Source organism: Argopecten irradians, chromosome 1, assembly GCF_041381155.1.
Source record: "Argopecten irradians isolate NY chromosome 1, Ai_NY, whole genome shotgun sequence".
Lineage (NCBI taxonomy): Eukaryota > Metazoa > Mollusca > Bivalvia > Pectinida > Pectinidae > Argopecten > Argopecten irradians.
Genome location: NC_091134.1, coordinates 44,028,808 through 44,056,176, shown reverse-complemented (window position 1 = coordinate 44,056,176; position 27,369 = coordinate 44,028,808). Strand labels below are relative to the sequence as shown.

At 34.8% G+C, this 27,369-nt stretch overlaps 1 protein-coding gene across 10 annotated transcripts in view; it reads left to right on the top strand.

Annotated features, from left to right (window-relative positions):
• The window catches only part of LOC138329279 (glutamate receptor ionotropic, kainate 2-like), a 79,502-nt gene that overhangs the window by 31,748 nt on the left and 20,385 nt on the right, over positions 1–27,369 (top strand). For 6 of the 10 annotated variants that reach the window (XM_069276148.1, XM_069276209.1, XM_069276216.1 and 3 more), the window contains exons 2-3: positions 9,177–9,597; positions 24,129–24,284. In XM_069276148.1, coding sequence (XP_069132249.1) covers positions 9,513–9,597; positions 24,129–24,284 — 241 coding nt within the window. In that variant the 5' untranslated portion in view covers positions 9,177–9,512. Of the gene's footprint in view, positions 1–8,759; positions 9,042–9,176; positions 9,598–24,128; positions 24,285–27,369 lie in introns of those variants that run through there. The other 4 variants (XM_069276164.1, XM_069276200.1, XM_069276174.1 and 1 more) reach the window with 3 other exon arrangements.

The following is a 27,369-nucleotide window of genomic DNA, read 5'->3' as shown; positions in this document are numbered from 1 at the left end:
TCGATATTCCAATCGGTAGACATAGGTGCTGTATTTGGGGTTTAACTTTTATGGTGTTTTTTTCTGAATTAAAAAAAGAAACCCATGTAGTTTTGATGACATACATATAAGTAAAAAGAGATTTTTGGTTTGGAAATTAACAAGAATTGTTTAAAACAACACGTTTTGGCACGCATAAACGAATATACGCTGACGAAATGCATTGTTTGTTACTGTATATATATAAAGGTTATACTTACATGCAATGTACATTTACCATAGACTACCAGTGTGGTTTATTGTTACCAAATAGACGTAATGTGGCGCCAGTTACACGTGAGAACCACACAGTGTACCGCCTTGGTAGACTCCATCGAGGAAGTCTACGTCTCAATGTTATCGGAAAAGTAAACATTGTTTAAACTTTGCAACAGGTGCATCAAATTGATTGGCCAAATTTGAAAATAAAAATAGTCTCATGAAATCAGAGATGGTTAATGTTGGGCTTTGATTATCACTGTTCCGTTACTGAGGTAATGTCTGATTATGAATGCTCAGAGTTTATCTATAGTGTCTCTGTTGCATTATTGTGATGTGCGTTCCTTCTTTCTCTAAGTACTTGTAAACCAGAGTTAACCATGCAAATTACATTATCTCATGAATTAAATATGCGGGTTGTTTTATAATAAAGTATCATACATGTGAAACTGACGTAAAACTATCAATATGAATCAACGGTGTAATAATGTAATTTTAATGTCGTACAGTTTTCGAAACATGCCGATAATTAAACTAAAATCATTAAAGTGCAGCAAAAATAGTCTAAACACGTCACAAAGCTTCTTACGTACATCGTACGAACGTTGTAGGTCTAGAGAGGCAAGCCAACTAAGCGATTTTCCATAGAGTCTACTATTTTAACTACTGAATCAATATCAGTTATCATGTTATCTAACTAAAGTGTATGTTGTATAACACTAGATAAAAATCGGGCCCTTCAGTTCAAACTTCTACCGGGATAACTATTTTCAAATGAGGCGCATTCTGCACTGAAAATCCTGAAATTCTAATGTTTACATATTCATTTGCTCAGTTGATAATCCTATTTTCCAAATTGATGTCATTGTTACCTTGTCTGGTAGAAAACAGTTTTATTCTGGAAATATACTATTAAACAGCCAACGACTAGCTTGGACAAAAAAATATCCTTGTCTCAATCTTCCTCTGTGCAGAGGCCATTTCGAAGGTCTTCTGTTTTACCTAGTTAGTTGTTCCCTTGACATAACTGTGCATTCATGTATGGCAGTGTGTAATAACTATGGATCGCTTGAGCAGTAAGACGCATGAAGCGTATGATGGTTTAGTACAATAAATTAATGAATGGTAACGGCCTTTTTTCTGTAAAATTGTTACAGTCATTTATTGACAGACGTTAGGGTATATGTGGTGACAGTTGGTAGTGCCTTTATGCACGATATAATATTTAGTGAATACATCTTTTTTATCACAATGCATGTCAAATCAATGACAATTATCAAAAGATCATAAAATAATGATTTACACTTTTTCAATCCATAATCTACTGTATGATGGCTTGCATTGCAATTAGGGTTGACATGGTCCAATGTGACTGAATGCTTCCAATTTGTGGACAACCATATTATATACACGTTCTTTATAAAAGATTTTGATTAAATATGTAAATATATTTAATCATTTTTTTATAATAGAATTCAACCTCTGGTCTACTAACTACAAATCTGTTCAACTTGTTTTATATTATCGAAAAAGAAATTCTTGCTATTCTCAGCCTTTATTGTTTATTTACCTCCTTGATCGGAGAGCTTTCTCATCGCCAATCGGCGTCTTCTGAGTGTTTGCATTGGAGCCTATGTCAATGTTTGCATTGATTAAAGGGGCTTTTAGTGGTGCTTACGAGCGGAATCCTCACAAATCGGAATAAATGCCGTTTAAATAATGCTGAATAGAAATTTGTAACAATAATAATGAAAATCCGTGTGTGAGAGATACACATGTTATGAAAATTTAGGAGTCAAGAGTTATTAACATAACAGCTCAAAAAGCTCGGGCCAGTGTGTATTTACTCGCCATTGTTCCAGTTACATAAAGAAATGTATGTAAGAAATGTTCACCTGTTAAATTATTTTCTCTGTAATCTTAGGAGAGTTTTGAGGCACAATTGAAAGGCGAGCACACATATAGTTCATTGGGGTTTATAGTTATTTCTGTTAATTCTATTTACTTAACGCCAGTTTTTATTTTGTGTTCGTAATTACTTATAGTACACCTCATACGGATGTCTGCTTTGTCATTACACATTGTCCTATCCAAACCAGGGTCGTATGTACGTACATAGCGGTACTAAATGTATCCAGGAATCACTGGGTATGGTCTATAGCTATAGGATGTCGTAGGTACTAAGTGTTTCAGGAATCACTGGGTGTAGTATATAGGATGTGTTACTGTATTGCTTGTCGGCGTCGAACTATTCCTTTATTTTTCATAAAACTGGTTGATTATTGGTTTTTATGAAAATAATTATGAAATTTATATACATGAAGGTTCTCCCTTTGTAATATTTTTTTTCAAAATTTACAAGACCAATTAATCGTAAACCAACGTAGCTCAGTAGTATACTATGAGGCTTATTTCACGAAGAAGATGTATCGAGGGTTGATTGGACGCTAATATTAGTTGTTTTTGTCTACTCACGATGCATAAGATAATTAGTCATGACAAAGTATGAATTAACGACGGGCTTGGTTTAAATAAGAAGTATAGCTTTCACCATTAATAACAGGATGCAAAATATGACAGTTTTGGGCTTTGAACGGCAAAGCTATGATTTCATTTCCTCGTGTTCTCAGTCAGTTACAGGTTTATTTATGTGTTTTGACATGTAAGAACCATGCACGGTGCATTTCGCACGGTTTATAGTTTACGATCCCGCCTTTCATGACAGTGCCGTGCAATGTTTTGTTGTAAAATTGTCACACCTCCTGAAAGTAAAGAGTGTCGGCTACATCCGCTAGGGAATTTTTACCTATATATAGTTGTAATCTACCAGGCACATCGGTGAGACAATGCTCGGCATTGATCATATCTCTAAGACTTATGTATTGTGTCGCTTGTACAATGGTTTCTCTCCGACAGCGGAACGCTAACTTAAACCGTATCTATTATTCCACACAATACCATGAATGTCCTTGGAAACGTCATAACTGTACTGTGTTTTTGGAATACATTATAAGATATGTGTGCTGTTTGGATGCCATAGTGGTTTTAAACAAATTGGGCCGCGATGCCTACTAGCGGACAAACTCGATTTTCAAACGGAATTCCTATCTGTACTGTGACATTTTATACGGCTTGTTAGTTTTACTGTCGCGATCCTGTACATGAATGATGGTAGTTTCCGTCAGATCCCTGCGTGCTCGCATGTCGTGACTAACGTTAAACGGATCAGCCTAAGAATTGCCTATATCTCCTATCCGAAAAAAGTCGTAAACCTGCCAGGTTCGTCACTGAATGCTGGAATCATTAATATTTGAGTAGAAACTTAATATTTCTTATCCCGCAACAATCTTTCAGAATGGAAATTTCGCCTTTGCGATGTTGTTGGTCAAAGTTTTATTGAAATCGAATGTTGTAAATGGATGACAGGGATATGATTACTATGTAATTAACAGACACACCTTGAAAGTGACACACGGGTATTCTCCCTTGTTTTGCCGAAATCAACACTATTGCTCATTAAATTGACATAAAAGTAGAAAAGTATGTATTCAAAGCAATGAATCAACACAGTTGACTTTTATTTCTCAAGTCAGTCTTCCTCACTCATGAGAGAATTTAAGATTTCTATCGTTATTGATGGAAATAAAGATTTTTGTCTGGAGTTTCAAATTTGAACAGATGAAAAAGGTAAACTTTTGCATTTTCTCACTTTCCAGAGTTATCTACCCTTGGGAGTCAGTTTGACTTACCTCACATCTTTATAATTATCAAATAATTTCTCATACAAAATGTTGTTATCAGTATTTGCGCTTAAGGATATAGATGACTTTGTATGAAGACATATACCACAATGACATTCTAACGCATTGATTTTGCCACGAAGGTTTTACAAGATGCGTGTGGCCTTTTCACAAATGTAAGGTATACAAAATTACCAAGGATAAGCTTTCACTTTGAAATATAAAATGAAACCCACGTTTCTATCAGATAGTTAATATGCGATAGAGAAGAAAATAGCGTCTTTATCTATTAATAATTATCTATAAAAAATATTTATGTCCATTTTGTGGATGTGTCGCCTTGCAGCCCGACGTTACGACTGTTGAAATGGTAGCATATATCAATGGTAACCATCCCGCTAATGCTGTAGTATCGGCGTAACATGGTCGTAAAACGTCAAAACAGGTACCGCACTTCACAGGAGTAAACGTCAAAAGTGGAGACACATTCTCCATCGGCGTGACTCTAATTACGGGTGTATACTTGCGGGGAAACGAGAACCGCCTAGTTTATTTAAATATGGACATATCCTAGAGTATTTAAAACAGTTTATATGTTGTAGGAGTCTTGATTAAAATCACCAATGGCGGCAACCATTTTTGTGTAGATCCGCTAGACCATTTTCCGCTATTTTTTCGTCACTCTCTTTAAAGATGCTCCACCGCCACGAATGGTATTTTCCTCTATCAAAAACAGGAGCATACAAATTAGCTTTTTTCAATTACAAATTACTTACTTTACACCATTATCATCACTGAAGAAGTTGATCTTCTTATTTTACTTTAATATAAAATCATCAAAAATAATAATTGCGTCCCGAAAAAAATCTACAGTCCTTTGCCTATATGGAATAGGTAGTGATTGCGTTTGCACCAAAAGCAGAGCCAATTATTTTATATGCATTTTTGTGTTAATTAGACACATATACACGGTTAGACATTAGTTATTGTTCAAATGATGAATATCGTTTTGTCCTGTCGGCGAGGAGCATCTTTAAATACACTAAGAAGTAAATGGATTCCAATCAAGACCCCTAATACATTTAAAAACGATCTATACCTCTGAGATAGATAAATGATTATCGGGTTCCTGTAATAATACACGTGGAACTTCAAAAAATATATCTCATCAACTTATTATATTCCGAGCTACAGACATACTGATCTGTGTTGGTCTGTAGGTGTTATAACATAAGTGCGAACATGATCACATATATGTGTGGAAAGAAAACGCTGGTATTCCCTCCTGGAACTCGTTAGTTGGATAAATTCCAAATACTGCCGTGTGTAAATAAAGCCTGCTTATTCTAATTAGCGAGACTTAAACATGTATAACATCCTTCGCATCCCTATACCTGAATACCAAAGGTGGTCCAATGTCATGTAGAACAACCGTGATTCCGATGAACTTTGTACAGAGATTTTTATAGTTGTGTAAACCTATCCTTTTATTGTATATATAGGATAAGAACATAATATAACCATATTAAAATTGCTAATAGGAATTTTGTGAAATCATCAAATTCACAAAAAGTTGCATATATCTGCAGACGGTGAGAATGTTTTATTTGTTTTAAATCAATTTGCATATAAAACCGAGTAGAACGTTTTTGATAACTGTGATCTTTATTTACATCTATAAATCTTAATCATTACCAAACGTTCGAGAAAACTAAATTTCTTTTGAAACAGATTTTCTGTTTAAATTGCTATTTAACATTATAGTCCATATGTTTAATTACACGCAATGCATTTCTGAAATGTACAGAACAGAAAAGTTTCTTTTATTTTGTTTTCCTTTGTTTATGGCTCAGTAATTATCCTTTCCGTCATGATTAAATCGTGATTTCAAGTAGTGATACCATTTATATAGGTGTTATCGGTGGTATATTATTGCTATCCTACAATCAATTCATTTCTAATTACAAAGGATTCAGTCAAAAAATATGAAAACTTATATGGCTGCACGGTTTTAGATAGGTTCATGAATGGGTCCAAACAATTTTAATATGGTATCTAGACTTATGAATGCGACCACCTTGAATTTAATAAAAAAATATAACTATTTGTCATCCTGTTAAGAATCACATTAAATGTCAATTGTGTTCCCTAATTTTGTGTGGGCTAGACACTGGACAGACAGCGGTCATTTATCATCCGCGTGTCCTTGTGGTGTAGGGTGACAAGGTCATATTGGACGGCATCTATACCAGTTAGGACATTGGATAAAAATTCTTGGATCCCCGAGTCGCACAATATGTCATAAGTGGTAATGGTCATCACTAAGCGAGGCTAATATCCATAAATAGTTATTCCCTGATGGAGAAAGATGACAATCACATCACCCATTTTGGTTTGGGTTAATTATGAATCATATCTCTATTTGAGGTTTATATATGTAATATTTAAATGTATATACAAATGTATACATACAATATTATGCATATATAAATTAATATAATATCATAAAAGTTTAAGAATAAGATTTAGTCTTTAAAAATTCTTCAACTTTTATATATAAGGGCATACTGTATCGGCATTATTTGTTCGGCTGTCAAAGGAAACTATCTCAAACTTCTTTGTATGTTACGGTTGGGAATTCGGAAAATACTTGAAAATTATAAACTCATGCGGTCGTTATAGGGTCCTTGGAATTTTGTTTCGCATTAAAAGAAAATGGGAAATAAAAGTAAATTGACATCAGTCTGACAGCGTTGACCGTATATAGGCTGACATCATTTAACTCGAATTCTGACAGCATTGACCGTATAGGCTGACAACATTTAACTCGACTTGTTTTTCATAGAGTGTACAATAGACTAAGTGATGACACTGGACATGCCTGTGGGTTCGTGTTTGTACCTACATGATACCTACAGAGGTAGTGACATGGGATGAACCATTGTGAGACCCAGGTACTAACTTTGTATTGTTGTTTATTATCGTAACACCTAATAGTGTGATGGTCATCGCTGTCCAGTTTATTTCCTGTCAATGTACAAACATCTCAAATTACTGGTCAACACCTGAGAAAACACCAAGAGCAGTCTATTCAGTCCCCACACCCTATCAAAATCGTCTTGCTGACCAGTCGGGGCCGGACTGACCAGTACACAGCATGAGACCGTCATTGTCCCAAGGTGTCCGGCATACAATGTCCAGACGTGTCAAATTAAATGTTAACGATAGGGGTCCGGTAAATCTTGTTAATTGACTAATTAGACAAGGCGGGTGGTTCCGATTTGTCCTCAGCTAGCTAATTACTCATGGTTGAACCAGTAATTATACTATCTCTTTACTACAAACAACGGCGGCATCTCAAGGGACTCGCACGCATATCGTAACTGTAAGTTGTTTTTGTTTATGTACATTTGTACTTGTTTGTACATTGAGAAATACTGCCTTTTTTAATTAGAATGCTGAAAATGGATAATTTCGTTCGTTTTGTCGGGAAGATTTTTTGAAATAGTCTTAATTTGCTACTTAACATCACTTCTACCACGTAGAACATGTTAGCAGAAATACAATTTTTATAGATCACTCTCTTAATAAGTATTTTTTTACTGATTGTACAGTAGTTATACAAAAGTATATTTCTCCCATGCTTATTGTGTTGATTCATTTGAGTAAATACCCTGATTTGAGATTATACGTGTCCAACATCTAATATAATATAATTAATTGATAACACGGATATGAATAACTGCATAGCTCCGTATATGTTACTAAACATATACATTGTCGATTCTAGATTGACAAATTGTGCAAATCTTATCATGACAAGAATACTTCAATAATTTCACAACCATTTATACTGTCACGAATTACATATTGATATTAATTACATTTTTTTTTGCGTCATGATAAAGGTTATAAAATATTTCACAATATTGTTATAATTACTTACGCGCATTGAAAATTGTTGTGTCTCGCCTGCTTGGAATTATACACTTGTATAATTTCATATGATATTATCATATTTAATTTTTAAATAAAACACATGTCGTAATCGGGGTTTATTTGGCTGTGTACGGAGATGAAAACTTTATACATTGGTGAAATGAAATACATATACTGTCCGAAGGTCGATGTTTTGTCTCCGGGAACTCTGGATTCCCTTTGTGATAGTATCAGGTGTGTTTGTCTACACTCTCCACCTTCGAGACGTGTTATGTGAATAGGAAGTAATTTGTAATCAGAATATGAAATCTATTATAATAATCTAAAATAATTTATTAGATATTGATGTGCAGTATTATGAAAAATGTCCGACGTACATATGTATCTTTTCGCAATTATGGTCAGATAATAAATTAATCGTAGATTATGTAAAGCCGTTGATATTAACCTTCCTCTACACACAGATAAAACATTCTGTATTCCCCACAAGCATGTCCATTCTTCTGTACCGTGGTGTTGCTCTATTGTTCGTGTTTATGTGAACATTTAAACTGCCCAGCATATCAAGCCCTATAAAAGGTTCAAATTGTTAAATGCTGGGCAGATATTTAACAGTATAAAGCTATAAATTAAATGATTGAGAAATGGAAATCTCATATAACTACAAAGTACATGTATATTGGTAAATCCCCGAATTGTCTTTTATAAGGCCTTCTAAATTCTGGATAGATCTGATTGTATACAAACAAAACAAAACAACAATTGGCACATAAGATTGAATATGTGACATGACCACGGTTGATTGACCGCGACTCGATCGCCAACATTTAAGTTATTTAGATAAAGCGTATAACACCCTTAAGACTGACCTGTTTGTCGGAACATGTATATCTACTGCTGTACACTGGTTGATTCCTCTTAACATCTTGGAAGAAAATCGTTTACAAATCACCGATGGTTGTCGCGCTCATACAAGCAGTACTCCAGACATATAATGTCTATATTTAATGCCAGAGGTTGTCTCTGATTCGATCTAGATTTTAAAGGATAGGGTAGGAAGGTGTTAATAGTTTTTGTCGGGTGACGATACATACTTACAAGTACATGGCAGTGTGAGGTGTACCGGTGGGTAGCGAAACGCGTTTTTGGTATTATTCTCCAAGCCTAGAATTCTCATACGTTTTATGACCTTTACAAATTCGACTTGAAATTGTAATAATTTTTTTTTAGTTATTTTAACATATTTTCGTTTTATTTTAGCAGCCACAGCGGGAGGAGCGGAATCTACAGCCTGTTGGAGATGGAGCTAGTTGACTTGGAGTCCGGATTAACCAGATTACACCACTGAAACATAAGTGTTGTATGTGCGCGCTACATACTGGAGAGTATATATGATACGGAAAGTGCTTTTCAATATTCTTTGAGAGTTTATTCCCTATCCACGGAAACTGTTTTACTGAAGGTTGATTCCCGCTTCCACGGGAAGTGTTAAGTGAGAGTTAATTCCCGCTCCATCGGAGGATTGATTCCCGGCCCCCGGGAACTATTTGCTGAGGACGGGCCCCACGGACCCGTACTCCCGTCCACACAGATGAAATGGTCGCCAAACTATTCTGGCTGGGGATACTGTTTCTGCTCAACGTGACCATATCGGAAAGTCTACAGAATACCATCCGTATAGGTACGTACACACCCGGACCATCACCCTCCCTTGCTAAATCATTGTCAAGTACACACCAGAATCATCACCCTCCCTCGCTAAATCATTGTCAAGTACACACCCGAACCATCACCCTCCCTCGCTAAATCATTGTCAAGTACACACCCGAACCATCACCCTCCCTCGCTAAATCATTGTCAAGTACACACCCGAACCATCACCCTCCCTCGCTAAATCATTGTCAAGTACACACCCGAACCATCCCCTCCCTCGCTAAATCATTGTCAAGTACACACCAGAATCATCACCCTCCCTCGCTAAATCATTGTCAAGTACACACCCGAACCATCACCCTCCCTCGCTAAAACATTGTCAAGTACACACCCGACCCACAACATTACTCCCTCCCTCGCTAAATCATGTTACAGATGTTAGTACACACCCGACCCACGACATTACTCCCTCCCTCGCTAAATCATGTTACAGATGTTAGTACACACCCGACCCACAACATTACTCCCTCCCTCGCTAAATCATTGTCAAGTACACACCCGAACCATCACCCTCCCTCGCTAAAACATTGTCAAGTACACACCCGACCCACAACATTACTCCCTCCCTCGCTAAATCATGTAAAACATTGTCAAGTACACACCCGACCCACAACATTACTCCCTCCCTCGCTAAATCATGTTACAGATGTTAGTACACACCCGGCCTCACGACATTACCCCCTCCCTCGCTAAATCATGGTTCTTGTAAGTACACATCCGACCCCACGACATTACCCCCTCCCTCGCTATATTGTCACTTCCTGGTTCCGGATTATTGATCCCTGTGTAGAAACGGAAACCATATGTGTACCCCGGCTTGTTGTTTGTGCTCAATGTGACACCCCTCACACACCTCCTCTTTAATATAGGCTTACCCCCTCCCCGTTAGATTACCGCACACACGGTACGATTACCCCGTCCCTGTCAGAATATCGCTCCAACTGTTACATTAAACACCCCTTGTGGATTACTTTTTTTTTCATTTTGAAAATATTCAATTTTCAATTGGATAATCATCCCTCTTTCTGAATAAAACTTACATGTACTGTACATTCGTACAGGTCCCAATTTTCTTCTCATGAAATGAAAATTATTACCATTATACGTATGAATTTTTTTTTCTGACCTGGATTTGTTTATCAAATGTTCTAATAAGGGTTTCCTAAAAAGTCTTTCTCTTTCTCGGTTATCATTTAGGTCATACACTAATTTTAAAGCAATTTTCAAATACACATTATAGTTATAACTATGGATGTGAAAACACTATATTGTATAAAATGAATGTCACCCAGTCTACTCATTATAATACATTGTACATGGGGTTATGTCGGTGGTGTGATATCTTTTAAAGCAAGATATCAATAGCCATGCTTATCTACATTGTAACTTCAATCTGATCTTAGACAATTAAACGTACCATAAATATGCATTAAGGCATGATCTTGCCGTACAGGCATTGTGTCAGTCCAGCGTTAACTTAACATAAGGGTTTAGAATGAAAGGTAATCCAAAGGGAGTGCTTATACTCCCAAATGAAACTACATTCTTCATGAACAGCAACATGAACAGCAACAGTCACCGGGATGTCAAGCTCTGTGTGTGGTAACCATGACTAATTCTGTAAAACAAAATACCAAGGAAATCTTTATTTTGCGTGAAATATTGATTCGAGTGACAAGATACGAGATCATATTTCTTATACTTGCTTCGCATACGAATTATTGGCAACGACTATATTCAAATGTGAGTGGCACAATTTCAAATAAACAGATTATTTTCAAAGACGAACCGTATGTCATTAACCAGTAATATGTGCCGAACCGCTGCGGTATTGCCATTTGGCACATCTCACCGCTAGATTTATACGATTTTCTATTTGAATGGATTTGAAGTGAAATGGTATTATTACAGAAATTGAAATCTTAAGTAGTAAATCCGACTGTTCCGTGGGATATCGAGAAGCGCCCAATCCGATTACGGTTGGATTTTATAATCCATGCGCGGTGTATGAGGAATGTTTTGCATTTTGTGACAAGAATTCTGTCAGGAGAAACTGTAGGATTAACACGTTTATATAAGTCTTAAAGTTATATGGCCCAATATGATCAATATATCCAAAACGACCAACACCTTAGCACAGACTATATACATATAATGTACATGTAGGCATTGAAAATACAGAGTACTACCTCCAATTCATTATATATATGTTTATTAACTTTATCTTATTTATAACAATTGCGAAGTTGACATTCCTACACATTTCGGATGTGGAAGATTCTAGATGATTATCCATATATAAGTTGTAGTTCATGATGATCTGTATTTTATTGGCTGCAATTAGCAACGTGGTGATGACGGCGTTACACAATAATTACTTTATATGCAATGATTAATTGATTCATATCAATAAAAGATATGGAGAATGGACATTGTGATCACAAGGTTACTTTTAAAACTAAATTATTTAACTCTTTTTTTATCTGAGGCATTTGATTAACGTAAATATAAATGATCATGCTCTATACCACGACTAATGTCTCCTGAACTGCCTGTAAAATGGACAAACAAGAATGAGATGTAATGTATCCGCTATATCACAATTTAAACTTTTCTGGGAATTCTTTCAGCATAATATGTGTTGATGTTGTTCTCACCTCTTTTGTATCCATAGAAAATGGAAAAAGAACCCGCTTTTCTCAATGAAAGTCAATTCTATAACGGAGGGATCGGACCCATCTCTCGATGTAACACGAAATGTACCACCCCATATAACCTCAAACCCTTTAGTGATTCCTACTCAGATACATGGCCCCAGGTAGACTGGCCACCAGACCCTAATTTGTTGATTAGACTTTCTCAGCAGAGTTCTTTACTAGATTATCTCCCCCTAGTTTGCAGCTTAGAATCAGACACATGCATGTAGTAGAGACAAAAATAATCAAGCCAAATTTAAGTTTTTTTTTCCAATATTCTGGAGACTGGTGGCCAGTCTATGCCCAAGCTCTCCTCTATGTTTTGGTTATCTCTTCCTTCTCTATTAGATGAAATTCAGGGTCCAGTTACACTGAATCAAAACTGAATTTATAATGGTGACCCACAAGAACCAATATACAATATGTAAGATCTAGTATGTGTGTAATTAGTGATGTAACGTGTAAAAAAAGGGATGTCATACTAATTAGATTATAACTTACTTCAGCGAGTTACCTCATGTGGGGTTGGTTTTCCAATAAAAAGTGAAAAATGGAAGGAGAGATTTTACAACGTTTCCCGGTGTTAAAATGTTTATTTTGTTGAGAAAGAAATGTTAACAGACTAGAAACTATTCAAGGCAGTGTGCCAATATACAAAAATATAATTGTCTAGTTAGCCTTTTAGTTGAAGGAACTGCCATAGGATGCGGCTCTTATTGTATATGATATGGGGTTCTCTTATTTATTTTATTTGTTCAGCTTTAAACAGAAATTCACCTGTAAGTATCTGATATTTTCAAAATAGAAACCACTTAAAGCGGCTAGAGGTTAATTCAATGCATTTCATCTTTTTGCATTTCTTCGTATAGTTGATTTCATTGCCAAGAAATAAAGAACAAAGTTATTGCAGAACAGAATTACAATGAACCAAATGATATAGCAGCGGATGTTAAAAATGGCATAACAAATCTTAGGAAATTCATGAACGATCAGAAGTTTACTGGTTCCGAACTATAACACGGTTACATTCCACGGAAAACGTACGTAAATATACGTAAATGAATGTAAATTGGTAGTTATTGTCCCCTGATATTTCCCCTGTGGGGTTTATAAGCAAATGATCGAGTCTAGACACGGTGTATACACCAAGTATGCCGAAATAAAAAAAATGAAATGACTGCAAGAATTTCAAAATGGAATATTCATAAACTACGCACGTGGGAAATCTTGTAGAGGTGTTTAGTAGGGGTCTTTAAATGTAAACAAATAAAACCAATGCATGGTCTGATCGATTATAATAGGGGACGGGTAAAGGACACAGAATGGACTGATTGAATAAGAAATAAATTACCGGTGTATGTAGTATTTAAATCCATATTAACATGGTGTATGCTGTAGAACATGGTGGGTGTGGGTGTGGGTTTGTGCAAATAAATTCACATTTTGAAACTATAAATTGTTCAGTTTTGGCTGTAAGGTTTATGATCATATTATCATTTGCTTATTCTAGTATATCATTAAAAACATATTTACAAATTTGCTCCATATGTGGTTTTGTGTTATTTCCATTTTCTTCTCAAATTTATTCTGGTATGATTTATTATTGATAATGACACCTTAAAACTTCTGTATATAAACACGTGGGTATGAATATAAAGTAATATCATAAAGAGTTCAAAGTAGAAGAAATGCAAGTGCTCGGCACATTTTTGGCCATAGACAGACGGTTGATCGGCCCTTCTGATTTTCTGCCATTCGTTGCACTTCGTCAGTTTATAGTGTAACATGTATATGCCACTGCAGAGCTTACCTAAGTAAATATACAACAATATCATCTCCCCTAGTTTGAAATTGTTTTCAGAAATAATGATGAAGATCAAAAATATTAAACTCGGGTCATGGTTTTAGAAAGAAGATCACTATTGTAGGTCATTGTAATTTTATCCCAGCTTGGCTGTTGTGAGTATGAGAGCTCGAATTTCACTGTTGTTGAGTCGATCTGAATACCACCAAAATATGCGCTACTTTGTGGGATTTAATTTAATTCTTTAAGACTTCATCATTAAAATTACTACTGACAGTATAACTATTATTACTTTTGAAATACACATAATGCTTTAATACATATCTACTATAAAATAGGGAAAGCTGGTTTCTGAGGATAACAATGATGGTATTATTTATACCGGTTTACATTCAGTACACCAATTAATGGATGAACATAAATGCACATCAATGGTCACTGTCATTCACCTACGTAATTGCCAATGTAATTTGAGTAGATTTATTTTATTGATTACGAAAAACGAGCAGTGAAATGTATGTATTATCCTGAGTAAATAGCCAATTACAATAACACCATCAGACATTAATCATAATAGGCTAACTGTTGATGGTGAGTATTTATAATGTACATGACAAAGTGAAAATTATTCAAATATCTGCGATATTATAACGCATTTATGTGATAATTATATACCAAACATTCAATACCAAACATATGGTTAGGTATTCAATGGCATTATTTATCTTCAACATAAAAAAATTATCGTGTTAGAATTATCGTCATTTATGAAATTCATGTTTTTACCTGTAATCAAAGACATGTAATCTACTCAGGTGTTATTCTTTAAAATGAGCCGCTTATGACATGGTAACGTACGAGTTTTGCTTAGTAATAAAGTAATAGTTTTCTGTATAGAAAATAAAGCACACCATGTTGGTTAAACACATACTGTAAGTCTATTTTTTTCGCGGTGACTCAGTTTCGTGTTATCATACATCAGCCCTTTTTCATGAAATATATTACCGCGATTTTAACTTCTATGATTCCTGTTTACCTACATTCAAAACTCATTTAACTCATTTAAGAACAGAGTGGACAAACACTGGGTGGATCAAGAACTTTTCTATAACTATTTGTCACAATCTCCTTTATCCTAACCATTACCAAGTTGTATATCTGATTCCGATGTAGAGGATCATATTTATATTTTTTCAAAACATTTTTTGTGCCAATTTATTCTCACGATTTCCCATCGTCTCCGAAATTTAATCACACTCCAAAATAAATTGGTTTACAGTATTGCCAACAAATACATATATACTGACATTCCTTTTTAATAAGCGCAAATACGTAGACATGTATGCTAAAGATTTTGAAAATTTCTATAAAGATAAATTTGTTTTGTAATTGACAATTTTCTGTGAAGATTTTATGATTCAATTGGGAAATATTATTTATTGTTGGCACACTAACCAATAATCCAATTCCCGGCTGAACCTCTCACTTAGTAACCTGGTTATAGTATTCAGCATTACTCGTAACTTTCTTCGAATTTAACTTTTCCGATAGGAATCTAGATAAGCAGTATCACATTTGATTTTTAAACATGTTTTAAGTTTTTGTGGGTTTTTATAAGAATGGTTGTACTTGATAGGCAGAGACAGGACAAGAATAGTTGTACTTGATAGGTAGAGACGGGACAAGAAAGTGTGTTTTTGATGTTTACAGATTAGGAATTACTTATTTTAGCGGGAAAAAAATGATAATTATAATAAAAATAAAACATATCGCAAGCAATAATTTCAACATTGCCACAAAGTAGAGAGATTAACTGTGAATTAATGTATGATTACGTTTTTTATAAGGAAAGTAAAATAATTGAAGAGTTTTCAAAGTTTGCATTTATTTTTTATTTCTACTGGACGATTTGAGTATAGGGAAAATGTTCTTCATGCATATCCACTTGACAGTATTAAATGAAAAGTCGGACGAATCATGCCAAAGCATATTTTGACGTTTGTTCCTAACAACACCGACGACTCCTAGAAGGACGGACAAGCTGTGAAGTGTGATTTCAATTTCAAAAATGCCCGAATACCTCTGGTGTCCTCTTTTGAAATCATAAAATAAAATAACGCCATTTCTTGAGTCACGTGTACCGACATTCCCTAAATGATTTTGTTAAAACTGGAATTTACACGTAACACATTACTTGTCTTACCAGTTCACATGTTGTTATCATTCGTTTCTCTAAATAATATCTAAATGATATTGTTGCAATTGAACCTTTGGGCTTTTATATCGATACTACATTCAGTAATGAATTACATTCGCTGGTCTATGAGAACAATTAGATCAATCCCCCACGAATTGATTATTGTTTATCCATATAACAAAACATACCATGATCTCAGCTAATTAGTGTTATATATCTCGTTATTTACGACTCAGGTCCGATAGGTCTTGTGAAGTACCAGGTACGGCACTTATATATGACAGTACATAATAGACGTTCTCAAATACATGTACATCCTACAGTAAAGTTCAAGACTACCCGAGACAATATAGTAACAAAATAACAATACCAATAGTACTTACATTACGAAACATCTGGTCAGATATGGCTTTAATAAACAGCAATATTGGCAGTAAAAAAATCACGTGTAGTTATAGGTCTTCAAAAATGATAATTACTCTTAGTCTCGTGTTATGCAAAATGCATAAACAAGAAAATAGAACCTTAGGAATCTCTGGCACGGCTAAGGATTGGTTAATTACTTAACGTTCTATTACATAGCTCGTCTACCCTTATCAGTAATGGGTTGTGTGCTGCTCCTTTGTTTTGGGAGACTGCGGTATGTTCGGTATAACTACGAGTAAGCCAGTCACAACTCAAATAGTATACGGAAAAAAGACCATTTCTACTTACTACAGTACAAATGTACTTGTAGCTATGTATAACATGTTTATCATCTTGGAGTTACAATTTTTGTGCACACTTTCCTTAAATTTGCGAAGATTTATAAATTTACAATGTACAGTGCCATATTGGTAATGATCACACTGGGAGAAATATAATTGTACATTTGCAATGTTAATGTAGAAATGTTTCAAAACCCTACATGATGATATTTCACCTTTTGAGATGTTAAGCCCGATCAACCAACCGTCTAATTCGAGAGAGTACCGCAACAGGAATCAACATGTTATAATCAAAATAACTTTTTAGAGGAGCAATGTATTGTACTGAAGTATATTGTACTGAAGTATATTGTATGTGTAATTATTCTCCCAATGAAAGAAAAAAGGGTACAGTATAATACATGGATTTTCTTTCCGTACCATTACAAGTATCTTATTTCTATCGATTTCACAGTAACACTATACAGTGTTTAAATTGTATCGCCATCCTCCTAAAACAAATCATTATACCGTACAGGTACATTTTACACATCTCACCAATACATAGTACCAACTGTGGGCGGGTTGTAGAGTGATAATTCAATAACAGATAAAATGTTACTCTTATTCCTTATTAGATTAAGTTTATTTATAGCTCTACTTAAGGTGAAGGTCGTAGTACGATTTCCTAGTATAGAAAGACTGTCTTCAGTGGACACAATATGTATATGCTGTAGTGTTCTTGATAGGAAACTATTGTTAGGATTCGCGTTCCACATTTCAAGATAAGTTTAATTTATATGGTTTGTCTTTCCAGACTTAAATGGGAATGCTATTCAGTTAAAACGCGTTTTATATCGTGACCTCATTTAATTTTTGTGAACATTATAAAAGTAACAAACCCAAATAAACATGAACCTTCGCAAAAAAAATGTATTCAAACGTGATGATCACGATTTCTTTGTGTTTTATCTGTTGTCATGGTAACTAATTTAACACTGAACTTTAACAACATGCAAAGATAAGTTTATGTCGAACAAGACAAAAGTGAACATTACTACACATCATACAAAAGGATGTGATATAGATTATCTTTTTTTACACATGCAAAAGGATGAGATCTAGAATATCGTTTTCTTAAACAATTTAGACTCCCATTTTATAAAAAAATATATTGTTGTGCAATATGTTTCGTCACAAAATGACTGCAAAGATATTAACTTTTCATTTTTTCTTTCATGTTTGATCAAAACATGTTTGTTGGCACATGACAAACACGGCGTCTTTGAAACAATAATTTTCAAGTGTTCACTTCTTTAACATCTTTATCATCAACATGGCCCCACGCCGTTTCCTTTGAATCAGAAAAAAACCAACACAACTTCAAGATACAAAACAATAAGATTGAGGATTGCAATTTGACTTTTAAATCGCATCAATCACTAGATTGTGTTTCAACAGAACTATTAGCGGAGAATTTGTCAAATAATATTAAATACATCAATGCCATCGCTTTCGCCGAAAATCAACATTATTGATACAAACCGAAAATACACTGCAAAATTTTTTTTTTCGATTTCTGTCACGCTACGCAGACACGTCATCCATTTTGATCTTTCTTAAATATAAAGTCTTCCTTTTATTATAATATAAGGGCTGAATACGCATTGATTTCTGTTTTCACTCACACATTTGTTCCCAGAATTACCTATTCAGGATTTCTTGGATTTCACGAATTTGGTAAGGCACATCGCCATTGCCTCCAATAGTACATCGCATTGTGGCAATGCTTGAATCCTGTCAAATATTGTAACTAATGTTGCATTGTATCACAAAAATATGAAAAACTGGTACTTTTTAAAGTCTTTCACAATTGTATCCTTTTACAAGTTCCATCAATGTGCTATTTCTATTTTTGGGTTACATGCGTATCTTTTGAAATTTTCTTGAAGGGAGTCACTAATTCGGAAGCGGGAAGACATTTTGAACACCATTTGCTGACATTCAAAAGGAGAAGTACAAAATTGTCTGCCTGGGTTTTAAAATGAAAGGTTAAGAAATAAAAAATGTCTCTATGAAATTAATACTAAAATGATAACAAAGGCACATCAAGAAGATGTATTATAAAATCAGTGCAGGCCACATTAAAAGTAAGGTAGTGGTTAGTTGTTATATTGCTTCTGAGGTCACTGTATTGGACAAATGTAGTGGTGATAGTAAAATAGGAACATTTACCAACAAAGACATAATTAGACTCTTCTAAATAAAAGACTAGACCAGTCCATTAAGAAATTTCAGGGGGGAATAAGTTGATCACTTTCAGCTTTCTGAGCAAGAACGCGAAGTCACATTTTCCACTTACAGAAATAGAAATACCCTATTGACGGATATTTAAACGGATAAAATAATGTTCATATAAAACGACAGATTTGATTGCCGCGAATTTGAAATTTTGTGATCAATTTCCTCGAGATATTACTGATATGAATTGTTGTGATTTCGATCTCTTCCCAAGCTGTTGACAAGGCAAACATTGTTTATCCTTTTTTCTCTGATCAACAGTGCAATACTTCTGTCCTAATATGGTTTATATCGTCAGTTTTACTGATTATGTCACATTTTGTTTTGTTTTGAATCTCATTTTCCTCACGGGACGTGTGCTAAATCAATACGTATGATGACAGCTGTGAAGGACATGGTCCAGCGTTGCTACTGATTTGACGATTAGAATAGATACCGTTAAATAAATGTGATTTTTAATAAGTTACGATAACTTAAAAGGCACAGGATTGTGATGAGCGATGATTTCGATGGGCTTGGGTAATGATGAAACCCATCATTGTACGATCAAAACCTTTTGATGTTTCTTTGACAACCGTTTGTAAGACCAAGGAGTTTCAGAAGAGTAAGCGTCCTTTTTCATTTACCTGATTCGATATGTAAATCTATAGGCCTATTCTGGGATAGGTCAATTTGACATCTGAAAGGAGGATTAAGTGATAATAATGTAGCGGAAAAAAATACATATACGTATGCCAGACAAAAAACCCTAATTTCCAGAAAGTAAGAAAATGATAATGTTAAATGTTTTATTTCATTTTGAGTTATTCAACATTCAAAAGTTCGCTCGCTTGTTCTTGAAAACAAATAACTGATCTTCTGCAATGCATCATACCAAAATAACTGAGTAACATGATCATTTTTTCGTCTTTATAAGCTGACATGACAGGTCGTCATGTTAACACTGACACTGATAGGTCGTTCAGTAACACTGAAATAACATGGTCGTAATGTTAGGGACATATAACCATTTCATTGATTAATTCAATACGAACTGATCGCTATCTTTGCAACATGACGTTTTAATTTGCTATCTGTAATATTTCAATCACACTTGTACCTAAAAACAGCTGATAAAGTCACCGGTACTTGTAAAAACATCAAACACTACGCCAATATCTAGCATACCACTACAGTTGGTATAAATTTAATTAAGAAACCTACTGAATCAATAGTTTAGGATAAGATATGACGATATTTTCTGTCAGATATTCAATTAGACGTATATTAAAAGATACTGGGTGATTCGATATATACATATGTACCATAATTAACGCATTACACTGTGTTTTAACACATCGAATTAACGATTTACAGGGTTTCTTAGGTTATGAGTATGTGAACAATATAAAAATGTAATTTTGCTTTTAGATTGCGTTGTTTTTATTGTCATAAGTAAGGCCTGATACAATGAACACATATCAGGCTTTGCATGTCTAACACATTCCCTTGGGAAGCATTTCGTAATCGATTCTTACATCAACAAAAATAATTAAAATTCCTTATAAACAATGATATGTTATAGGACGATTGTTCTATGAGATAATTAAAGGAAAATAAGTATTTTGCTGACTTTCACAACATATTTAGTCCGAATAATTGTTAATGATTGTTGGTAAAGAATAGAAATGCATGTACTCTTCCGGAAAGTAAAACAACACTGTTACTAATTATGTTATTTTTAACATGGTCTGAATACATGTACAGTTATAATATCACTAATCTTAAACAGATTTCTGCAGAGGTATTATCAGTAATATTCTAATTTTATTTAAAAATAAACAACTTGATGCTTGGGGTCCTATATGCTTGAGTACATTACAGGCCTTCTAAAGAGATGTACCGATGTATGTATTAGAAAATTATTGTCTCTGTCATTTTGTCTTGAATTACCAATGGAAACTAACACACGAAAACATTGAAATGACGAAACAAAAAACAAGTTGGGCTATTATTTGAATTTTCCACAGTGAATGATCAATTATTGTCCATATAGATAATTAGCTTTGTGATGAAACTGACAAAAATGAGTAATTTCCGATGTATAGATTTGATTGGGTTCTCTAAATGAGAGCTAGGTTATTTCGATTTTACGGATCACAGAAAGAAAGAACGATTTGTAACGCACACAACCCAGACACTAATAGATGCGCTGATCTTGTTGATATTTCATACAACTTTGCAGACTTCATTTAAACACCACGTTCTGAGCCTTCGCAAGTCAAATAGGGTATTAAACAATCTAAAGTTGATGTGTACGAAATAATGCTATTGTACCAGGATAAAACTTCTGAAGACCAATGATACACATATACCCAATCAAATGAGTGACTGTCAATTAAAACGTGTAAGACTTTTTCTTATGACACAAATAAAATGGACTTTGATATGATGTAATCATACCGTTAAGGCTTTTACATATCTAAGATAATGATTTAAATTTTACAGAACAATATCATCAGTATAATGTACATTTAGAGCCATTGAAAACGACCGAAATATGCGGTGTTTATTTAACGGATACAAAATATATAGCTTATCAATAAAACACAGGATCTAGATGTTTTAGGTACTGAACAATTTATTTCTATTTTTTTACCTTCATCACTATGTTGTCTTAATAATATGTAGTATGTGTTCAAAGGAGCGTGTTACACGACATCTACTGTCTGCTTCTGTGTTCAATTACCAACCTGTCGCAGGTTTTGTGTTATATTCGCGTACCTGCGTCACTTCTCTGACGAGAAGACAGTGTTTTATCGTAGTGTACCATACCTAAGAGCTGTACCTTCCTGTGATGATGGGCTGAGGAATATGTATTTGTTTTATCTCTTTCTATGTGTAACGATATGGATCATTCCATGTAGGACGACAATATTGCATAACGTTAGCGGTTAAGTGCGTTATATATAAGTATTCATTAAATATACCTTCGTACGTAAACCGATAAACCGAACTCGTTATCCAAGTTACTTTGGTATGCTACACTGCTTCCCTGCTTCCCGTCATGAAGAAACCCCGCTAATTTGCCGGTCCTGTTTTCTTAATTATAAAACATGAGTGAAAAAGCAGCGGGACATTGAGGATAATTATTCCTTGGATCAGCTCTGATATGTCAATATTATTGTAAGGGTATGTAGAGAGCATGGACTTCAATATCAACACATGACGTAACTAATTAAGAGCGTGATGCACGTGCCGAACAGTTGCTTATGTGATGTCGCTCTCGCACCGGTATTGTTGGCTGTTATTCCTCAAAACGACCACATGCCAAGATGGCGGCGTGTTTGAGGGCATGCAAGAAGCTACAACAACATAATACTATCATTTCGGTTCCGTACTGTTAACATAGGCCGACTTCATGACTTTTCAGCGATACACATCATAACTCCTACTTGAAGGAGATCGTGGATACCGGAGAAAGACATTATTGCAACGCGTTTACATCACCTAACATTTAAACTACACCTAATTCAATATTTCCCCGTACGATCTGTGTCAATATCATCGAGACTACGAACAGCCAGTCAGTCAGTCTCATATTCCAAGGTTTATCAAATCGCCAATCGATGTGGGTATTTGTGGCTAGGATTCTATATTGGACCTTCACCTTGACCTCAATGATTTAGAATCTAGAATCTGTTATATCAGAGATTTGAAATCAAAATGTTTCCGAAAATAAGCTGTTTCGTGTGCTCTGAATCATTTTTTTGCAAAAATGTATCCTGTTGTATTGTTGACAGAAGCATAAGAGTTATCTTCCACTCTCATCACCCGAAAATGATACTTATGTATATTACAGTGTTACTTTCCAGTGATGTAGACTACCGTTTAAAACAATTTATAACCATTTACTATCAAAAACGTTAAATATATGAATATGTTTTATATGATACCAAATTAGCTAAGAAACAATTTAAGAAGGATCATGTTTGCTTATTTCTAATATACCTGATCTATAATAACGCATTTTAACAACACTAACCGTATCTGTATTCAAGGAACATTTTCATAATTGTAAATACTATTTAATATACTGACAAACTTCTTGAATTACATGTTTGACTATCTTTGTTCTTGTAATTAATTATTTCTTTCATAGAAAAAACCAAGCATCTACAATATTTACGAAGGCTTTTGTTGTATGACGCACCCCTCCATCTCGCACTCCTAATTAACCAGCTGGTCTATTGTTAAACACCTACATACAATCGTTATTAGACTTTAACAAAGTAACATTCCCATTCAAATGCACATGGTTACATGTGATGTACACATTTTTGACGTCTAGCCGACATTCCGATAGCCGAGTCTTTTTTCAAAAGATCTTTTGTTTTGTGTTGAAATGAAATAACTTTAGACAAGTTTTTTTGATTGAACAAATTAAAGGGTTTGTTCTTGTGCCAACAGACACAATGGCAAGCAAATTGTTTCTAAATGGCCTGTGCACGAAAGCCACTGCACAATAGTGCATATAAATCTATCACATATCTCAAATTACAGCTCAAACACATCATCCGGCTGTCACCGGTTTACCTGATACTAGTTTTCTCGGAAATATCTAATAAAGCGCGAAACTTATGCTTTATTAAATATTTTACTGTAATTAGCCTAATTTTCGCAGAAACTTATTTAATTGATAAATGATTCGTGGTGATTATGTTTAGCGATTTTATAAGATATGTTAATTCACAAACATTAATCTAACGCCAAAAATGATGGTTCCCAGAATTATTAAAGTTAAATATCATTTTAATTGTCTTGTTCTTTTTGCAGGTGGTTTGTTTGAAAATGAGCACACTGGACCCAAGCTAGCGTTGATGTATGCAATAGATCAGATAAACTTAAGGAATGACATTCTATCTCATACATTACTCGTGTATGAGATGCAAGAAGTGAAACCTCACGATAGCTTTGAGGCCAATAAAAAAGGTATGTATGAATATAGTCGGTATAGTAAAACCTGTCTTAGCTACCACCTCTGTAGAAAGAAACCACCTTCTAACAAATGTGCATAAAGGACACAAAAATGTATAATATATAAGTGGCTTTATAGACTGACTGTGTAAATAGAATTAAAAAAAAAATCCACAAGAAACAAAACAAAATGTAAAATATTTAAAAATGTAAAATATGTAAATTAACACCTATTAAAGATGCTCCACCGCTGACAAATTGTATTTGTTCACTATCAAAAACAGGAGCTTCTGATTTTACTTAAAGTTTAAAATATAAAAAATAATTAATTGCATCCCGAAAAAAATCCCTGGCACTATATCCTATATGGAATGAATTACTGATTGCGCATGCACCAAAAGCAAAACAAATTATTTTATATTATGTTTTGTGTTAATTAGACATACATATACACGATTAAACACCAATTATTGTTCAAATGATGAATATCATTTATGGTCTGTCGGCGGTGGAGCATCTTTAAGATTTAAATGTAATTACAGAAACAACATGCACATATTTCATTAGTATTATTGTCCACTGCATATATGTGTCCTGAACAGAACCATATTGTAAACTAGACGAGACATGTACTCCTGTCCAAACAAAAGAATTTATGATAATTTTTGTAATGCTGACACCAGCCCCAATACATATTGTACCTTAGTGTTATCCCAGTGCGACTTGATGATATGTTGTCGTCGCATGTTGATGTGATATTAACAATACACAATACACGTTATTGTTGATATATCGATTAATAAAACAATCAGCAGACGGACTTAATATCATATCAAATGACGAGTACAAACCAATTATAAAAATTATAAAAGGGATGGATGGCTGTGTTATTACAAAGGAAACACTATACATTTGTTTGTATCATGTGTCCTATTCTTGTTAAAAGATTGTCAGATGACATGTTCAATATACTTCGACAGTACTCTAATGCATTACGGATATAACATGTCAAGTTCCTTCATACATGTATCAGGGACATGCATTCTTCTATATGAGTTTACAGTACTGAGATGGTGCTCTAAGTCTTATATACCGATGAAACCACAAGTCGTTCGTAATGACACCCACCTGTGTTTCCACGGACTGTGCCAGGTATCATGTGATGTGTTCCAGATAACTTAAGCAGTAATGCTTTGCCATTTACAAACGTGCAACACGTGCTTGACTTTCTTTTGTGCAACACTGAAAGTCTTTCTGGCAACAAATGTCTCTGGTGTTATATGACGTTGAAGATTCGGAGCCATTTATATCAATATTTCCTCTTGAAAGGGAATTTCTTGACTTTCATTTTTGTTTTCAAATGAAAGTAACACAGGAGTGTAATTACCCGGCTGTAACATTTACTTTTTAAACCATATAATCAAATCATTTTCTTCGGCAAATGTAGCCAGTTTTGTCAACAGGGATTTATGAATACTGCTAAGCCCATATGTTTCCTGTAATTTTAATACCAATACGAAATAATTTACAGTAAAAGCTGTTTTTAGAAATTATCCAAAGGGCAACGGGAAAATGTCTTTATAATCAAATGGAAATACACTGGTCACATTGCGTTGTAGCTGGCCATTCAGGGGGGCGTCATTGACCCATCAGAAAGTTGTTTTTGTTCTTGTATTATAATGGTCGCTAAGAAAGGTTTTCTGTATCATGGCCGCTCTATCATGCTCACAGTACAGTGTAGAATAATTATTTGATCTGGTGAATAGTTGTTGAAGTAATGCAGTCACATATTATAGATAAAAGATAACACAGAATAAATAAAAACTTACCTTGTATTTGGAATGAAATAAGAAATGGAAAATGCATTAGAAAGTCTATTCAATAAACATTGGGGGCATAAGTGAGTCCATTCTATCTACTAGTGTTTTAATCGAATTTTTCAACGACATGTCAAATCATTGAACATTTTCTCGAAGACTGTGAGCTCTCGAATTTTCGTTAATTGTTGAGAATAAACTATTGCCCATTGGTAAGTGCTTCCGCTTGCATAGTCGGTCGTACATCAGTAATCATTGTCTCAAGAATTGTAGTCCACCAGGAAGCGCTTCTGTTCAACTATCTTTCATTAGTAAGCGCTTCCTCTCGAACTGTCGCCCATCAGTAAGCGTTGCTTCCCGTATTGTCGTCCACCAGTAAGCGCTTCCTCTCGAACTGTCGCCCATCAGTAAGCATTGCTTCCCGTACTGTCATCCACCAGTAAGCACTTTCTTTCGAACTGTCGCCCATTTTAACAAACTACATTTGTATGTTTGTTTTATTTTTATACATTGGTCTCATATCTTGTTCTGCTTAGTGTTATCTTTCCTGATGTCGCCAATTCTAAGCCAAGGAGGACGTCATGTCCTTATTATTGTAATCAGCCGAAGGGCAATCCAGAGGCACCATACTACAAATGTGTAAGTTTTATAGGTGTCTGGAGACACGGGTCCATTTACGAAAACAAACCTGATAGGTCAACCAAGCGTGATCCACGGAAGTTTTCCCGATCGTCTACTTTGATTGGGAACGGTGATGATTACGCATTTTAGCAGTAACTGTATTTCTTCCTTCGAAATGGCTGTATTTAGTTTATTTGTTCCAATATATTACTGGTAAGTGGTTTTGTTGGTAGTCTACATATGCTTACTCGCCAGAATCATTTCACCGATCGGAGCTCCACGACCTGCCAATCAGACGTAAACTACTCCTGGAGAAAAAGTAATGACTCAATTTTACGCAATTTGGTCTCTTGCGACAACCATCCTAAATAAAAAGTGATGAGAGCGAAAGAGAAATAATAGGGTTTTCACCTCTAGGCGAAATAAGCAGGAAGAGAAACGATATGTGCATAGCGGTAAAGTTACTGTCACCGCATAAACACGATAAGTGTATTAGAGATACCGCGAATACTGACAGGCCGTAACTCACGTTTGTTGGAATACAAACACGTTCATTTGTCATGGGGAATTAGCATCAATGATCCCTGGCTTCAAAAAAGTTTAAAGTTCTCTATGCATGCAGAAAACTACATTATACGTTACCGGCATCACCACGAATGTGA